Here is a 19,780-nt window from a genome sequence, read left to right on the forward strand (position 1 = left end):
CCCTGGGTTCAATCCCTGGTGCAAAAGAAAAAAAAACAGTTCTAAAATTCATACAGAAGAATAAGAGACTCAAAATAACCAAAGCCATGTCTGTAAAGTTTCCTATTTGGATTCTCCATTTCCCCCCCAATTTTGATGATTTATTTCTCTATTTTCTTGAAGTTTACTGAACATCCTTAAAAACCATTATTTTGAATTGTTTGTCAGGCAGTTAAAAATATCCATTTTTTTGAAATTGGTCTCATTATTTTACCAAGGCTGATCTCAAATTCTTGGGTTTGAGTGATCCTCCTACTTCAGCCTCTTGAGTTCTGGGACTCCAGGCATGTGCCACCATTCATAGCACAAATGTCCATGTCTTAGGGTCTTTCCTGGTTCTTTATTCTGTTTTCTGGTGGTATAATGTTTCTATGATTGTTCTTGATCTTTGTGACTTTGTATTGGTGTCAGGACATTTGAAGAAGTAGGGAAGTCTATGCAGATGAACTTGTCTAGAAATGTCCTTCACCCATCAGCCCATCCAGAGTTTGGGTCTTTGGAGACTGCACTAGGCATAGGTGCATGGGTGCTGGCCTGAAGACTGGGTCCTGGAGGGTCAGATAGGGTCTCGAACTGAAAGGGTTGTTCTCTAACCTAACTACACAAGGGCATTCCTGGAAATTTTGTCCCTGGGTTCTAGCCCTACTCTGAAATCTATTGGAATGGCCTTGGAGTCTGAGTCTGCTAAACTATGGGGATGCAGAGGTCAATTTGAAGGGTGAAACTATAGGTTCTGGTTTGGAGGGTTGGGCCACAGGACCAGCCTAGCACTTGGCAGGACTAGAGCCTGATTCTTTAGGCCAAGAGTACAGATCTAGTGATAAGGCAGGCCTTAATCCTTGGACTGTATGGCTCTGGGCTGGTCTGAAACCTGAGGTGGACTTAGAGCCTGGAATTATATGGGCTGGCCTTGCACTGTGTGGGCCTGGAACCCTATATCCAGCCTGGAGGGACCAACCTAGAGCCTGGGTCTCTAGGCACTGGCCTAATGACTGGGGCTGTGGGGCTATTGTACTGCTGGGCAGAGCTGAAGGTTGGGGCACTGGGGGCCAGACTGTCACTGGGTGTAATCCAGGGCCCAGGACCACAGGGGCCAGCCTGGTCCTGGGAATGAACCTAGAAACTGAATCTTCTATAGGACTGGCCTAAAGCCTGATTCTGTGAGAACTGTGGTGGTACCAGGGCAGGCCCAAAGCCTGGGACCAAAAAGGCTGGCCCCATACTGGGTCTATTCTGGAGAAACAGCCTCCTGCTTGAGTGACAGTCCTAGAGACCAAGTCCTTTGGGCAGACTGGAACCTGGGAATGCAGAATACAGCTTGGAATCTGGAGCTGTGGGGCTCTCTCTGGTGCTAGGTATTACTGGGACCCCAGTGTCAGAGTCTGAAGCAATGTCTGACACTCTTCTTTCTCCTCCCTCAAGCAGATGGTATGTCTCTCTGTTGTTTGGCCTGTGGTTAGAGGAGGGGTGATAAGGGTAATTAAAATCTGTCCCTCCTTCTCTTGCAGTGCATCTTTTCTTTATTCTATGCTTCACCCAGGTGCACTAATCTCTTATTTGGTTTCATTAACTCTTGTGAAGATATATTCATACATTCATAGTTGTTCAAATTCATGTATTTTGTGGGCAGTGAGTACTAAGAATTCCTATGCCACCATTTCACTGATGTCTGGTGTACACAAGTCCTTTATCAGTTGTGTGTTTTGCAAATTTATTCTTTTTGTTTTCTGAACACCATCTTTCATGAGAAGAAATTGGCAAATTTGACAAAATCTAATTTATCTTTTTTCTTCTTTTATGGATTGTGCTTTTGATGCTATAACTAAGGAATCTTTGCTTAATCCAAGGTCACAAAAATATTTCCTATGATTTCTTCAACGTTTTATGTTTTAAGTTTTACAATTAGGGCTGTGATCCACTTTGAGTTAGTATTTGTATTTGATTCCAGGAATGAATTGAAGTTCATTTGTTTGCTTGATTATTGAATTGTTCCAGCTTATTTGTTTAAGAAGCAATGCTTCCTCAGTTGAATTGCCATTGTGTGTTGTCTCTTTCTGAACTCTTTATTTTGTTTTATTCATTTATTAAATGTCTTTACATCATTCCCACTCTTAGTTATTGTAGCTATATAATAAATATAGAATTATGGAGTGTTAGTCCCCCAACTTCGTTCTCCCTCAAACTGTTTTGGCTGTTTCAAGTCTTTTGTATATCCATGTGAGTTTTTCAATTTTTATACAAGTGGATTTTTTTGGGGGGGGGGGTACTGGGGATTGAATCCAGGATTGCTTAACCACTCAGCCACATCCCTAGCCCTTTTTATTTTGAGACAGCATCTCGCTAAGTTGCTTATGGCCTCATTAAATTGCTGAGAAAGGCTTCAAACAGAGTCCTGCTTCTGCCTCCCTAGTCACTGGGATTACAGGCCTGTACCACCTTGCCTGCACAAGTGAATTTTTATTGGAATTATATTGAATCTATAGATCAGTTTGGGGATAATTCTTCTTTTTCTTCTTCTCCTTCTTCTTCTTCTTCTTCTTCTTCTTATTATTATTATTATTTTGCAGTGCTGGGAATCAAACCGAGGGCTTTATGAATGCTAACCAAATGCTCTACCACTGAGCCATACCTTCAGCTCAACATCTTAACATTATTGAGTCTTCCTATTCATGAACAAGTTTATGCCTCCATTTATTTAGGTCTTCCTTAATTTCTCTAAATAATCTTTTCTGCTTTTTAGTGTGCAGTCTTGGGCATCTTTTTGTCAGATGTATACCTAAGTATACCATATTTTATACTATTTCAAATGACTTTTTAAAAACTTCAGTTTCTACTTACTGTTAATATATAGAAATGCAAATGATTTTTGTATTGACCTGTATCTTACAATTTTTATAAACTTGTTTGTCAGTTCCAATAGCTTTCCTCTGAATTTCTTTAGATTTTGTACATGAACAATCATGTTTTCTGTGAACAATGATAATAAATCATCTTCTAATTACCATTTTAATGACAATCTGCAAGTTTTTATATGTTGTTTTTATTTTAATTCAGGTAAGATATTTTCCAAATTGACTTTTGATTCCTTTTTAAATCACATGGGTTATTTAGAAATATATATTTTCCGATTTTCTAGAGTGTATTATTGAATTTCAATTTAATTCCATTGTAATAAAGATCATAGCTTATATGACTTAAATTCTTTGAAATTGTGAGTTGTTCTGTGGCCCAGCATATTGTCTTTCTTGGTAAGTATTCTATTTGTACTGGAAAAAGTACTTTGCTTGTGTTTAATTTAGTGTTTTATAAATCTCAGACAGGTCAACTTGATTGCTTTCTGTCTATTTGTTCTACCAATTATTGAGAGAAGATATTTAAATCTCTGACTATAAATGTGAATTTGTTAATTTCTTGCAGTTCTATAGATTTTGCTTCTTATATTTTGATATTTGGTTATTGGGTACTTAAACATTTAACTTTAGGTGCTCATCACGAATTGATCCTTTTATCATCTTGAAGTAACCATCTATCACTGGTTCTTTCTTGCTCTGAAATCTACTTTTTCTGATATTAATATAGCTATTCCAGCTTTCTTTTGATTGTTTTTATTATAGCTACTATAACATGAATTATCCCATCCTTTATTTTTCCCTATTGGTACTGGGATTGAACCCAGTACAATTACAATTTTTTAACAAAACTTTAGACAGGGTCTTGCTAAGTTACTGGGCCTTGCAAAATTGCTGAGACTGGTCTTGAACTTGTGATCCTTCTGTCTCAGCCTCCCGAGTCACTGGGATTACAGGTGTGCAACACCATGCCTGGTTCTTTGTGGTTCCATTTGTTATTTAAGGTCTATAGTGCACATAAACTTGCCATAGTTTATCTTTAAGACAATAAAATATAGCCATTCAATTTTTAACTTTTTTCTGTATTATATTTTATGTATATCCCAAAATGTATTTAGTCTCTCCATTATTGATGGAATTTAGGTTTCATATTTTACTCCTTTTTTTTTTTTGCATACTGGTTATCGAACCCAGCGAAGCACTGTACCACCAAGCTACACCCCAGCCCCATATTTTACTCTTAGAAACAATACTGGATGAGAATCTTTGTATGTATATGTTTACTTTTGCAAATACATTCATAGGATAAATTCACAGAAGTACAATTGTTCAGTTGAATATATTTTTATAATCAAATCTTCTTTGAGAGTTTATGAACTCATATGACTTTATGAATCTTAACTACTATTCTAAAGATATTAATGCTCTAAAATAAGTTCCAAATTTGCTGTGGTACAATTAACTATACCTAGGTATTAACTTTGATAAGAATATCTCATTTTTTATTGTTTCCTTGTTTTTCAGCTCTTCAGGCAATCACTAATCTAGAGAGTTTATTAACAACGGAAGAGCCAGAAGATAATGATCTACTTCCAAATAGAGGTTCACATACTATGCTCCTAAATTTAGCTGCCCAGTTTGCTCTAGAGGTAATTCATATATATCTATCTACTAGAGTTCTACCTCTTTCCCTTTTTGAAAGACATTTATTAGAATTCATCAGTTAGTTACAGGAGAGTATTTCCTTTACTCTTTGTTTTGCCTCACATTTTCCAAACCAAGCTTGGGATTGCTTTATTTCTCCTTGTTTCTTTGTAATACAGACTAAGACAAATGAAATAAGTTGAAGTAATAGATCTGTGCTTAAATAACAGAAAAAAATTAGCATAGCAAAACTTGTAAGTTTTAGACGAAACCCCAGATTTAAAATGCTATATTATGCAAATAAATAGGTATATAATTGGAAATATCTTTTTAATCAGTTTGAAAAAAATGCTTTAAATTTTTGTGAACCCTTTTAGTTTATAACCATAAAATATAACTGTAGATATAATAAATACTTACAGCCTTGTTTTTTACTTGCAAAATTTTAGCTTAGTAATACGTAGGATTAGGAAAAGAATTCTAGCAGCTCTGGAGCTCTTAGACTGAGTTTGGGTATTAGCTAAAAATTGGTGTGTAAACTATGAAGCTTGATCTTCTTATTTAAACTACTTTAGTTTTTGACTCTTTCTTCTGTATGAAAACTATCTTTCTGCTCAGAACTATAGTTCCATAATTCTTCCACTAGCTCTCTTCTGCTTTTTATATCTAATGTTAATTTATGAACTTCCTTTAAAAAAGATATTTGCCTTTGGGTTCCACACTATAGAATTTCTCTCATTTCCTCCTTTTCCCCATCCTGAACAAACACATACTATGTCTGCATCTGCCAATTGTTTTTTCTTTCTTCAAGAGTTCAGTGCCCTACTCATTAGTATCAAAACACATCTCATCCAAACTCTATTTAGCAACTACTTTGGACAGGATATTGATCTAGGTGCTGTTACAATGATGGTCGCCGAGGAACTCTCAAGTCAATTTGTACAAGCTATCCATTAGCAATGTAAAACCCATGTAAGAACTATCCATATGTAGGATAAAGACCAAATAACTACTGTACAGGTTAAAAATTACTGGAGTTCAGAGTAGAAAAAGCACTGAAAACTGGAATTGATTTGGAAAGTCTCTACAATGGAGGGAAACCTTAGGAAGCATTTAGGAATATAACAACATTTTTCTTTTGCAATGTTGAGATCAGACCCAGGTCCTCAGACATGCTAGCCACATGCTTTATCACTGAGCCATACCTTCAGTCCCCCATAAGAAAAAGGTTTTAAGGGTGTAATAGTGTAAATAAGACATGGAAAAAGGAATGTAACTGGCTTTAGGTACACTATACTTGGTTAGAATAATAGCTTATTTCTCTACCATTCCAGATCTTGTGCCTAATATAATAATGGCTTATATCTTTATGATAATGATATAGGGAAGTATAGAGTAAAGTAGAAGAAATAGCTTTGGGAAGATTGTATAATACTTTTATTTTCTAAACAATAAGATGGTTGATGGTAACTTATGTAAAGGTAGTGCTTTGAGAAAATAATTTTTGTTATGCCTAAGAAACTGAGTGGAGAGAAATTAGAAATGGGCAAGATGGGACACCATGGTAATAATCTAGTCTTAAGGTGATAAGAGTCTAGGTAAGGGTAGTAAAAGTATGATAGTAAGCAGGTAAAACATTGCTTTCTCTTCTTTCAGTCTCTTTACAACATTCACCTCTCCCCACACAAGAGATAATGTGGGTATTCTAGGTTCTGAAAACTCAGGCAGTCAAGAAGAGAACGTGCACAGATTCCCACCACCATCTCTGCACACGTAGCTAATCTCTCAGCTTAAACACTTGTTTCCATCACTTCTTGCCTTTTTCTCTCTTACATTCTCAACTTTTTGTTTACTTATTAGGTTATTCCCATCAGCATGTAACATACACAATTATCCCATCTCAAACAGACAACAACCAAAAGATTCTCATGACTTTCCTTCTCTTATCAACTAGTGTCTAATTTCTTTTCTTCTCTTTGAAGCAAAACTTCCCTGAAATTCAACCTATGCTTATTGTTCCAATTATCTCCTGAGCCTTCTTCACTCAGGCTTTTGTCACTGAAAAAAGTGCTTTTATATACCAAATGTACTTTTGTCAAGTCATCAATGACCTCTCTATTGTAAATTGTGATGGTTAAATATCAGTCCACATTGTGTTTTACCTATCAGCAGTAGCCAGCACAGTTGAGCATTCTTTCCTCTTTGAAACATAGTTGGCTTCCATGATACCATATGGTTTTCCTCGATTTTTCCCTGCCCCATGAGTCACTCGTTCTTCTTTGCTAATTCCTTTCCTCCTCTTCCAGTCTCAAGTGATGACCTTAGGAGAGTTGATGTTGGTGGTTTAAGAAGAGATGATAAGGTATAAACTAATCATCTAGAAAAGCAGGAAAATTAATGACTAGGGAAGTGTGATATACTTGCCAGTAGCATTGAGGCTCTTTTTGTGTGTGTGTGTGTGTGTGGAACAGGATTGAACCGCAAGGCACTCTACTACTGAACTACATCCTCAACCACCACCACAAAAGACATTTTAAAATAAAGCAAGTATATGTATGGGTTTTTTCCCAGCAATATTCTGCTGAATGGATGAAGGCACAAAATCAATATAGCTGGATGGGGTAGTACATGCCTGTAATCTTAGACTGAGGAGGCTGAGGCAGGAGGATCACAAGTATGAGGCCAGACTGGGTAACTTAGTAAGTCCCTGTCTCAAAATAAAATATAACAAGAACTAGACATGTAGCTTAATGGGTTCAATCTCTAATACCCCTCCACACGAAATTAGTAGAATATTGGACTGAATCAGACTTGAGGGTTTTACCAGATGAATATGGTGAATCAAAAGAGGACCAAGAAAGTCTAGGATCAAGGGAGTGGTTATAATTTAGTTGTATGAAAATTAAACTTGGTATGGGGGAAGACATTCAGGGGATGGTGAAAAGTTGGTAGCATCAATGGATTGGAAGTCTTACTGCTAGTGAAGGATTGAGGAGTCAGCATAATAAAGGAAGTGAGTTGGAAATGTTTAGAGACAGGGATTAGAAAGTGGAATATGTGATGCTGAAGCTGGAGTGAAAGACTAGGGTGAGGGAGTGAGGTACCTAGGTCACAAATCTTAAGAAGGCACTCTTCAGGGTAGTGCAAATATGGGCTTGGTACTTGTGTCATACTGAAGAGTGAGTGCCTCCTTACGTTTTGCACCCTAGGTGCCTGCTTCACTTGCCTCACCTGACTCGCACTAGTCCCAACCCTGACTAAGAGCATGAAAGGGCCACAATTACTATTAATGACAGGGTCTAGGGAATGGCTGTAGAAATGAATGGCTGAGGCAATTGGCAGAGTGGAATTCAGGGAGCTAAGAGACTGAGGATATTAGGAGATTTGCCTACCCATGTATTGAAGATGCTAAAAAATAAGACAGAAGTAATTTGTGTAGAAAATAACTCAGCAATAGTTAAGCCATCGAGAAATGAGAAGAAATAGCCTGGGAACTGATAAACCACAGAACAATGAGGGATAGTTGGTACTGTAGTCTGGTGACAAGAAATTCAAAGTTTGGGGTTTAGGGAAGAAAAAATGATATTAAGAATAATATCAGAAAGTGAGAACACCTACTCCATCTCCAGGCCAAGGGGTAGAAGGGCAATGAGAGCAAACATAGACACCACTTCATAAGGCTCCAGTAGAAGCAGCATCCTTGGTAGAAGCCTGGGTTTCTATTACAGCAATAATGTGGAGGGGACTTTCAGAAAAGAGTATGCTTTTAGAATAGATTTTGTTGGTTAATGGAATAAATTTCTGAGAGCATGTTGGAAGGTTTGGGGTGTTGGGGAAAGAAGAGAAAAAGAAGAAAGAATATATAGAAGCTTTTGGGGATTAGGATGCTGGAAATGAAGGTGCTCTCACAGTCTGGGTTACTCCTAAAAAAAATGTAAAGAGCACAAAGATTAGTTCAAGTGGATTCAGGGTAGTGTTAGTAAGGCTGTGTTGGTGGATAGAGAGGTGTGGTTTTCTTATGCTAATATGCAACTTGTTTTTGTCAATGAGTTGTATTTTCATTCTATCTTCTTGCAATAGCTCTTTTGAGAACATAAAATGAACATGTTCAGATGTTTTTTTTCTCCTTGTCCTTAACGGGCAAGAATATAGATAACTTGGCTTTATTTTTGCTTAATTTTTTAAAAATGTATTAGTGCATATAGAAAATATTGGGATTCATTTTGACATAATTATACAATCATGGAATTTAATTTGCTCCAATTTAGTCCCTAGTACTTCCTGTTTCTCTCCACTCCTCCCTTTCCCTGTTCCCTTTCCTCTATTCTACTGCTCTTTCTTCTATTTATTTAGTTTTTTAAATCAAGTCAATTAGTGCATTATAGATAATATGGTGAAATTCACTGTGGTATATTCATATATGTACACAGGATAGTTTGGTTAGTTTCATAGCACCGTTCCCCCTTTTTCCTGTCCCTCCTCCTTCTCCCTCAGTCCCTATCCTCTACTCCACTGATCTCCCTTCTATTTTCCTGGGAACTCCCCACCCACCTTTTTTCCCTTATTTTGGTCTAGTTTCTGCATGGAAGAGAAAACATTTGACCCTTAACATTCTGGGTCTGGCTTATTTCACTTAGGATGATATCCTCTAGTTCCATTCATTTACCAGTAAATGCCTTAATTACATTCTTATTTATGGTGAGTGAAAGTCTATTGGGTATATATCCCATATTTTCTTAGTCCATTTATCTGTTGATGGACATCTGGGCTAGTTCTATAACTTGGCTATTGTGAATTGTGCTGCTATAAATGTTGATGTGGCTGTATCTCTATAGCATGCTGATTTTAGATCTTTTGCCTATATACCAAGGAGTAGGATAGCTGGGTGGTTCCAGTCCTCATTTTTTGAGGGGTCTCCACACTGCTTTCCAGAGCAGATTTACTAATTTGCAGTTCCATCAACAATGTATGAGTGTATCTTTTCCCCACATCCTCAACAGTATTTGTTATTGTTTGTATTCTTGATAATTGCCATTCTGACTAGAGTGAAATGAAATCTCAATGTAGTTTTGATTTACATTTCCCCGATGGTAGAGATGTTGAAATTTTTTTCACATATCTGTTGGCCATTTGTATTTCTTCTTTTGAGAAGTTTCTGTTTATTTCTTTTGCCCATTTATTAATTGGGTTATTTATTTTTTGTGTGTGTTAAGTCTTTTGGGTTCTTTACATATTCTGGATTAATCCTCTGAGGAGCAAAGATCTCCCATTCTGAAAGCTCTCTCTTCCTGCTCTTCATTGTTTCCTTTGCTGTGCAGAAGCTGTTAATTTGTTGCTGTCCTACTTATTGACTCTTGGTTTTATTTCTTGCTCTTTAGAAGGCTTGTTAAGGGAGTCAGTGCCTGTGCCAGTATGATGGAGTGTTGGGCTTACATTTTCTTCTAGAAATTGTAGATTTACTGGTCTAATTCTTAGGTCTTTGATTCACTTTGAGTTGACTTTTGTGCAGGGTGAAATAAAGGAATCTTGTTTCATTCTTCTACTTATGGATATCCAGTTTTCTCAGCACCATTTGTTAAAAAGACTATTTTCTTCAATATATATTTTGGTAATTTTGTTGAGTATCAGATGACTCTACATGTGTGGATTTGTCTCTGTGCCTTTTATCCTATTCCATTGGCCTTTATGTCTGTTACGGTGCCAATACCAGGCAGTTTTTGTTATGGTTGCTCTGTAATATAATTTGAAGTCAGGTATTGTGATGCCTATGTCATTGCTTTCTTGGTTTAGAATTGCTTTGGTTATTCTGGGTCTCTTATTCTTTCAAATGAATTTTAGAACTGTTTTTTTTCTAGTTCTGAGAAGAATGTCATTGGTATAACACTTTTGGTAGTGTGACTATTTTGATAATACTAATTTTGCCTATCCAAGAACACGTGAGGTCCTTCTATCTTCTAAAGTTGTCTTTGATTTCTTTCTTCAGTGTTCTGTAGTTTTCATTGTAGAGGTCTTCTCCTCCTTGGTTAGATCCCAAGTGTTTTTTTTTCTTAATGTTATTGTGAATGGGATAGTTTTCCTAATTTCTTTTTCAGAAGATTTAGTATTATAGTATAGAAAATCTATTAATTTATGTATGTTGATCTTCTATCCTGCTACTAAATTTGTTTATCAATTCTAGAAGTCCTCTGATGGAGTTTTTGGGTCTTTTAAATGTAGGATCATGTCATTAACAGAGATAATTTGAACTCTTCCTATTTGTATCCCTTTGATTTTCTTCCCTTACCGGATAGTTCTTGCTAGAGTTTAAGTACTGTGTTGAGTAGGAGAGGTGAGAATAGACATCCTTGTCTTGTTCTTCTTCCTAGAGGAAATGCTTTCAGTTTTTCTCTCTGTTACTTTGATTTGTAATTTAACAAATTATATCTCTTCTTTTTAGAATGGACAAGCAATTGCAGCAGCAAAAGCCTTGGAATATTTAGCTCAACATTCACAAGACCCACAACAAGTTCTTACAGCTTTGAAGTAAGTAATCCATTCTATGGAAGTGAAAAGATTTCTTCTACTTCTCTTGCCCTTGATCTATAAACTGCCAAAGTAGTCCTGATAAACTTTTTTTAAAAAAAATTTTTAGTCATTGATAGACCTTTATTTATTTATATGTGGTGCTGAGGATTGAACCCAGTGCCTCACACATGCTAGGCAAGCTCTCTACTACTGAACCACAACCCCAGCCCCCTGATAAACTTAATGTCAACTCTAATATAAAACAACTCTAAAGTAAAAAAACAAACAAATAAATACAATTGAACTTGATCTTCCTTCTTTTCTCTTTCTAGGAAGGAAAATGGTTTATCAAAAGGAAATTTTTACATACAATAGTGAGGGAAGAGAGAGCAGGTTGGGACATGATAACTACTAATGTGACTGAGAAAATGCCAGTGTGAAAAATAGGAAATCAGAAGGATCCTAGAATGGTTTTCCTGTTGACCAACTATACTTCCAGCCACCCTTCCAAAGGGAAATATAGTCACAGAAATAAGAGTCAGGAGTTGAGATACTTGTGTGTCTTCAGTCAGGTAAATACCTAAAATCATTCAGGATAGTGGTATTGTTTAGAACATTTTCAGGTTTGAAACAACCAACTATTTTGCCATTTTGTTATTATGCTTCCAGATCCCTTCAAAAAATAGCGAACCTTTTTTATGTAGGACCTGAAGACCATTTTTAGGTTCCTTTATAGGATGAAAAATGTAAAGACATGTACACCATACCTGATGTTCTAGCAGGTGTTGTTGGGCAGTGGTACAAACCTTGGAACCATTTAATAATTTGTGAAAAGTAAATTTTTTTGTTTTAAAATTCTTATTAAATTCCACTTTCAAAATTACAGAATTGTTATGTTTTCATTGCAACCATTAAAACAAAACAAAGATCTTTAAATGCAATAAACTTAATCTTCCCCTTACTTGCTGTCTTCTCAATTCTGCCTCCTGAGTAATCAGGGTGAATGATTCCATACGTATTCTTTAACATGTTTCTTCTAAGAATCACTTTCTCTATTACTTTATTATGCAGGTGTCTGTTTCGTCTTGTTCTTCCACAAGTTTATCAAGTTCCAGACTCTGAAAATAAGTAAGTTATTTCAATATAAATTATGGATTCACCATTAGAAATAATTATAATAATTTTCAGTAGAAACCTTACATTGAGAGATACATAATGTAGTGGATAAGATTAATACAGGGGCTAGTCTTCCTGATTTCATATCCTGGCTCTGCTATTTATTAAATGTGAATCTTGGGGAAGTTTCTTAACTTTTCTTGGCTTCAGTTCTTCATCTATAAAATGGAAATAATAATAGTATATAACTCACAGGACTGCTATGGTTACTTAATAGTGAATTAACACATGTAAAAGGCAAAAGATTTATGTACTCTGAAGTGAAGCCAGGGTATAAGTTAACATGTAAAAGAGAGCCAGGCACTTAATAAACTTTCAGTAATGTTAGATGTTATCTGATTATGATATTGTATATTTCCTCATTTCTCAATAGTAGACTCAAATATAGACATTTTTCTTACTTTTCTGCAGAATAAATAACCTCAATGGCTTATTAATTCTGATTCTCTATCAGGTCAGCCAATGAGCATTCAAATACATTTCTACTCACAATTTCTATGGTATAAGACACCAACAACTGAATAATTCATGGAAGAATTTGGTCACCAGATTTCATTATTAAAATTTATCTCCTGATGAATTGAAAGAAAACTCTGTTCATAATTTTGATTAGGGATAACTTCCAGGCAAATAATCACCCTTCTCTGCATTATTTGCTCAGACAAGAGCTTTGTAATAATGTGTCTCTATTACACTTTTGTTTTGTAAAAAAAATTGCAACTGGTGTCAGTATATTTTTTCAACTAAATTTTTCAGGAAATATCTATGAGATGACATTGGATATATAACTTATTTTATCATAATACAGGTTTTACCAAACCATATATGATAAATTTTGCCATTTCTTTACAGGCTCTATGAATCAATTAGGAAGGAATTACATCTTAAAATCAAAGATGATAGAGGAAAGGGACTAGGAGGTAGGAGGCAGGGAGAGGGGGGACATACTCCAGTGATATTAGCCAAATTATATTGTTATATTTTGTGCATGTTTGAATATGTAACAACAAGTTCTCTCATTATGTACAAATTATATGCACCAATAAAAATGTGGAAAAGAAAAAAAAAGTTGAGTCATTTGGAAATTTGCATAATGACCAAATATTTGATATTAAGAAATTATTTCTTCAACTCCTATATTAAGAAATTGATAACTTTTAGGCTTGGTAATGATTATGTGGGTATATTTTTAAAAGATGATTCCTAAAAAAAAAAAAAAAAAAAAGAAAAGATGATTCCTTATCTCTTAGAGATGCATCCCGTAAAATGTGCTTCAAAATAATATAGGAAGAAAAATAGATGGAGATGGCAATGAGATAAGATGGGTGATGTGTTAGTAATTATTAGAGCTAAGTGATAGATACATGGAAATTTATTGTACTTTGCACATTTGAACATCTTTGAAATTTTCAACAATAAAATTGTTTGGATTTTTGTCGTGGTGGCTTTAAAAGAAGAAAACTTTAAAAGGAGACCACACTTTGAAACTACTAGATTGTAAGAACTCCTCAAAGGATAAAACTATTTGTATTTGTCTTTGTATCTGTGGAACCTAGGATACCATCTGGCACATAATTGCCACTCAGTATTTAAATGACTGAATGTCAGTTCTTAAGAAGGCCTTAATCTCATTCCATGCAATTGTGGCATGCAGTCAAACCCCAATCATTGGTATCAATTTAGGTAAGGGGTAAGGGAAGGGAACTTGTTTGAATGAATGATAAATAATAGAAAATTTTAAAATATACCTTTATTGTTTTCAAGGAGAGGTAATAGAGAACATCTTCTAGCAGTTTCAGGTAGAAGTTAGCATTTTATAGAACAGCAATGAGTCTACCCTATAAAATTTTTTCAAAGCACTTAATTCAATGAGAAAGTCAGGAGAATTAAAGTTTAGTTTCAGTTCTTTTGCTGACCTCTGGTTTACCTTAGGCAATGCCAACTTATTTAACTTCTCTAAGCTATATTTTCCTCATCTGTAAAATTTAAAAACCTGGACTGGATAATTTAAAATTGTTTTCTCTTCTAAAATTCTTATAGGTTTAAATTAGCTACATCTACCTAAGCATTAACAATTTATGTGCTAAATTATTTTAAAGAAGTTTATCTTATAAATATATATACCTTTCCTTGTCTGTGTCTTTATTCTTATTTGTATTATTTATTTCCTTTAATGGACCCTTCCTACATTTTTTATATACAGTCCCTGAATTAAATAGTGAAGAAGTCAACTTTAGGTCAACTGAAATTCAAATTAATAAAATTTATTTGAGAAGTTACTCTATATAAACTTATAAGACTTTTAATATTTATCAGAGAGAAAGCTCCTACTTTTCCTGGAGCATAGTGTTTATTGTGTAATATTAAACCCCTTCCTGATAAGACCAATCTTATAGTATGCTGTACCCTATGTCTTGTAAACTTCTGTAGTTGAGTTTGCCAATACTTCCATTTTTTTTGTTTTAGCAAAATGGGCTTTTTTTTCTATTAAATTTTCATTTGATTTAATTTTTAAAATGTTAAGACTTTTAGCCAGGCATGATGGTACAACCTATAATCCCAGTGACTCAGGAAGCCAAAGCAGGAGGATCACAATTTAAGGCCAGCCTCAGCAAGCTAGCAAGGCCTTCAGCAATTTAGTGAGTCCCTGTCTCAAGATAAAAAGTAAAAAGTACTGGGAATGTAGCTCAGTGGTAAAGCCCCCATGACTTAAATCCCTAGTACTCCCCATGCACCAAAAGTTAAGGCTTTTCAAAGAGCAGATTCAGATTCACAGTAAGACTGAGAGGAAAGTGCAGAAATTCCCATGTACCTCCAGCCCCCACCATGCCTAAACTTCCTACATTATCAACATCTTCCACCAGAGGAATACAGTTATTACTAACTCATGAACATGAGCTGACACATCATAATCATCTAAAGTACATAGTTCACTTTAGGATTCACTCTTAACATCCAATATTCTATGGGTTTTGACAAATATATAATGACATGTTTTCATCATTACAGTATCATTCAGACTATTTTCACTATCCTAAAAATCCTTTATGGGGCTGCATATATAGCTCAGTTGGTAGAGTGCTTGCCTCGAATGCACAAGGCCCTGGGTTCAGTTCCCAGCACCACAAAAAAAAAAAAAGAATAAAAATCCTTTGTGCTTTATCTGTTCATTCATCCTCCATCAGTCCCTTACTATTTCCATAATTTGGTTTTTTCCAGAATTTCATATGCTTGGAACAATATAGTATGTAGCCTTTTTATGACTTTTTTTCATTTAGTAATATGCATTCAAGATTCCTCCATTGTGTTTCTGGGATTGATAGTTTGCATTATTTCAGCACTGAATAACATTATATTGTATTAATGGTCTTTTTTTTTTTTTTTTTTTTTTTTTTTTTTTTTTTGTGGTACTGGGGATCGAACTCAGGGCCTTGTGCTTGCAAGGCAAGCACTCTACCAACTGAGCTATATCCCCAGCTATATTGTATTAATGTACCATGTTTTCTTTATTCATTTACCTACTGAAGAGCATTCTTGGTTGCTTCCAGTTTTTGGCAATTATGAATAAACCTGCTATAAACATCTATGTATAGATTTTTATGTGTTTATAATTTTTTAGCTCCTTTGGGTAAATATCAAGGAGTGTATCTTCTGGGTCATCTGTTGAAAATATGTTTAGTTTTTTGAGACTGCCAAACTCTTCCAAAGTGGCTGTACTCATTTATAGTCCCATATGCAATAAATGAGAGCTACTATTGTTTCATATTCTTACCTACATTTGATGATGTCAAAATTTTAGATTTGTATAATGATGTCTCATTGTTTTATTTTTCATTTTTCCTGACAAATGATGTGGCACATTTTTTCATATGCTTATTTGCCTTATGTATATCTTCTTTGGTGAGGTTTCTGTTAAGGTTTTTAGTCTGTCCCTTTTTTCCAAGGATTTTAGGAGCTTTGTGTCAGGAACCAGGGACAAAGACCAAGAATACATCTATCTCCTGGTCTTTAACCAAAGATCCCTTATAACCAAAGGATCATAATGGTTAAAAGATTTTGGCACACTACTAGCATCCCATTTAGTCAATAATTTTTCCAGTCCATCATTATATCATATAATATTATCTCCCAGTTTAGGGACATTGATGTTACCAGGCTTCTATTCAATCTTGTGTTCCAAAAGCAGGAGTGGTTTTAGTAACATATGATATATGGCTTTGCTTTTTCAGGTGTCTTGTATAATTGAACTAAGAGACAGTATCATCTCTTACTCTGAGACTATTTTGAGGAGGTGTTGTGATATTGGATTCACTTATTACATAGCCTAATTGTCCATGCCTTACTTTCAGCTACTATTTCTCTTTTTCTCAATTTTTAACCAAAATGTTCACATTTGGAAGGAACTTTAGATTCAGCCACTCTGCTGGTCCAGATTGCAGAGGGCAATACTAGTCTAGCAAGTGCCTCTCCTTCAGTTCACTCCCATTTATATAGGGTACTATTACACAGAGTAGAGAACTAGTAGTCCATCTTGACCATTAGGCAATGCAGCTGCATTAACCTCATTTTGCCAGATAGGGCGAAGACACAATCTGTTCCATGAGGCTCTTAGAATTCTGTTAAAAAGACTTAAATATATAGTAGCTGGGCATGGTGATGCAAGTCTGTAATCCCAGCACTCAGGAGCAAAAGGCAAGAAAAGTGCTTGAATTCACAAGTTCAAGACCAGTCTGGGCAACACAGGAAGACCCCATAGCAAAAAATAGAACTAGGCGCAGTGGCACAAACCTGTAATCCCAGTGGCTCAAGAGACTGAGGCAGGAGAATCACAAGTTTAAAGCCAGCCTCAGCAACTTAGTGAGGCCCTAAGCAACTTAGTGAGACCCTGTCTCAAAATAAAATATTTTTCAAAAAAAGATTGGAGATGTGGCTCAGTGATTAAATACACCTGGGTTCAATCCCTGGTATCAAATTTTTTAAAAATTAATAAAATAATAAAATATCTGCTTTGAAATCATTCTTGTTTTTAGCACTTGTGGTTGTAGCCATGTCCTGCAACTACTTCTTCAGGTAGCAAATTTGAAGTGATGTATGGAAGAAAGGAAGGGAAAATAGTCATCATACCAGTATCTTGCCCACTTAGGAAGAATTGTAATCATACCAGCATCCTTCCCCCAACCTCAAAGAGAAAACTCAGGAATGTCCACTTGTTGATTACAATAACCTTGTGAACCTGGAGGGGATTCTTCTGATCCAACATCAACATGTCCAACTTTAATTCACTTCTTGGGTTCCCATAGTGATTTTCACAGGGCCATTCCCCATAAAGGCATCTTTCCAATAGGCTAATTTTCTATGGCCCTTCTGTCTAACCATATGACCAGACCATTGGCCACTGCCCATGGATCAAAACCCAAATATAAGGATTTTCTTTATCATCGTTCAATTATTCTACCACTACTGGGAAAACAGCATACAGTCTACCAAGCTGATTTATTATTACCTTGCATTTTTTTTTTTGTTTATTTTTTTGCAGTACGGGGGATTGAACCCAGGGCCTTGTGCTTGCAAGGCAAGCACTCTACCAATTGAGCTATATACCCAGCCCTACTGTTACCTTGTTTGATCAGAGTGCTATCCTTCCAAACATGATGTTCTTTGTTTGCCCTGGAACTGCCATCCATAAACTGAGAAGCTCCTTCTTGGTTCGTTGAGAGATGTCTATAGGATACTATCCAATTAATGGTAGCTTCCAACATGTCCTTATGCAGTGCTAAAGTCAGTCCCAGGGGAAAAGAACTTCTGAGTACCTCCTACTTGAATTCTGCAGGTAACATGATGATGTAAAAATCACTAACATTTTCTTATGGTGTTATTCTGGGCACCACCTTCCCCTATTAGAGTGTTTTTTTGTTTTTTTTTTTTTTTTATCTAATACATTGTGGGTATTTCCGTTTTCAAGATGATTATGTGCCCTTCCATCATGGGATAGTTTCAGTTAATTTGTAATAAGTCATTAAATGTCCTCCAATGGCCCATTCAGCATATCCAATTAGCATCATCTTATGGGTGGATTTACATGCCTTCTGTTTTATAATACTCGGTAAGGAAATATTCCCTAGTCAAATAATAGTGTTCATCCCTGTACTACCATCAGGTAAAAGAGACACAACAGGTCATGTAAAGCATGTCCAATATGCCTGTTCTCCTTCAGACTTGACCTTAATCCCATCAACTCTTATAGTCCTAACTGCAGCTTCCATTATAACTTCATCAATAGGTTTCAGTTTTACAACACTAGGAAAAGTAGACATTTCCCAGTCAGACAATATCCATTATCATAAAACATTTAGAATAAAGGCTATGGGCTCTTTAGGCTCATTTTAAAATAGGACTGTTTTCTTTTAAGAGTTCTTTGTATATTTTGGATGGCAATGTTTTATCAAATGTGTCTTTTGCACACATTTTCTCCCATTTTGTGACTTATCTTCTCATTCTCTTGACATTGTCTTTTGCAGATAGAAATTTTTAATTTTAATGAAATCTACTTTATTATTTCTTTCTTTTGGGTATAATACATACTGTTTTATCTAAAAAGTAATGACCATCTCAAACTGGGTGTGGTGGTGCATACCTATAATCCCAGTGGCTCAGGAGGCTAAGGTAGGAGGATCCCAAGTTCAAAGCCAACCTCAGCAAAAGTGAGGTGCTAAGTAACTCAGTGAGACCCTGTCTCTAAATAAAATACAAAATAGGGCTAGGGATGTGACTCAGTGCTCAAGTGCCCCTGAGTTCAATCCCCAGTACCAAAAAAAATAGACCATACCAAGGTCATCTGATTTCTTCTATTATCTTCTACAAGTTTTATATTTTTGTGTTTTACAATTAGGTCTAATATTTATTTTTAGATAATAATTTGAAGGGCATATGGTCTGTGTCTAGATTAAATATTTTGCACATGAATGTCTAGTTGTTTCACCAAATTTGCTGAAAGGAGAATCTTTGCTACTTTGTCAAAGATTAGTTGACTATATTTATGTGGGACTACTTCTGGACCCTCTACTTTGTTTAACTAGCTATGTGTCTATTATTTCGCCAATACCATACTGTCCTAGTTACTATGGCTTTATAGTAAGTCTCAAAGTCAGGCAGTATAAGCCCATCAACTTTATTCTCGTTCAATATTATCTTGGTTTTCCTGGGTCTTTTACCTCTCCATATAAACAAGAATCCACTTGTTTTCCTTTCCTCCCTGACTTCTTGAGGATTGGCTACCATCATGAATTACACAGTAACTATCTGGACCAGGAAGTTCATGATCAACTAACTACTTTGGAGGAAACAGCCATTGACATCCTTCACTTTGTGAAGGCAACAGTACTTAAGACAAAATTTGGGAAAAATTAGCAAAAATATACAGACCACACCAGATGTCATCTTTGTATTTGGATTCAGAACCAATTTTGGTAGTGTCTAGACAACTGGCTATGACACAATTTGTGATTACTTGGATTATGCAAAGAAAAATGAACCCAAATATAGACTGGTTAGATGTGGCCTGTATAAGA

The 19,780-nt window shown here is 35.6% G+C and overlaps 1 protein-coding gene across 1 annotated transcript in view; it reads left to right on the forward strand.

The window, feature by feature from the left end:
* The window catches only part of TEX11 (testis expressed 11), a 316,643-nt gene that overhangs the window by 215,740 nt on the left and 81,123 nt on the right, over positions 1–19,780 (forward strand). The window contains exons 18-20 of the mRNA XM_079124942.1: positions 4,413–4,537; positions 10,969–11,054; positions 12,108–12,164. Coding sequence (XP_078981068.1) covers positions 4,413–4,537; positions 10,969–11,054; positions 12,108–12,164 — 268 coding nt within the window. The remainder of the gene's footprint in view (positions 1–4,412; positions 4,538–10,968; positions 11,055–12,107; positions 12,165–19,780) is intronic.

This window comes from Sciurus vulgaris, assembly GCF_902686455.1.
Source record: "Sciurus vulgaris genome assembly, chromosome: X".
In the NCBI taxonomy this organism is placed as follows: domain Eukaryota; kingdom Metazoa; phylum Chordata; class Mammalia; order Rodentia; family Sciuridae; genus Sciurus; species Sciurus vulgaris.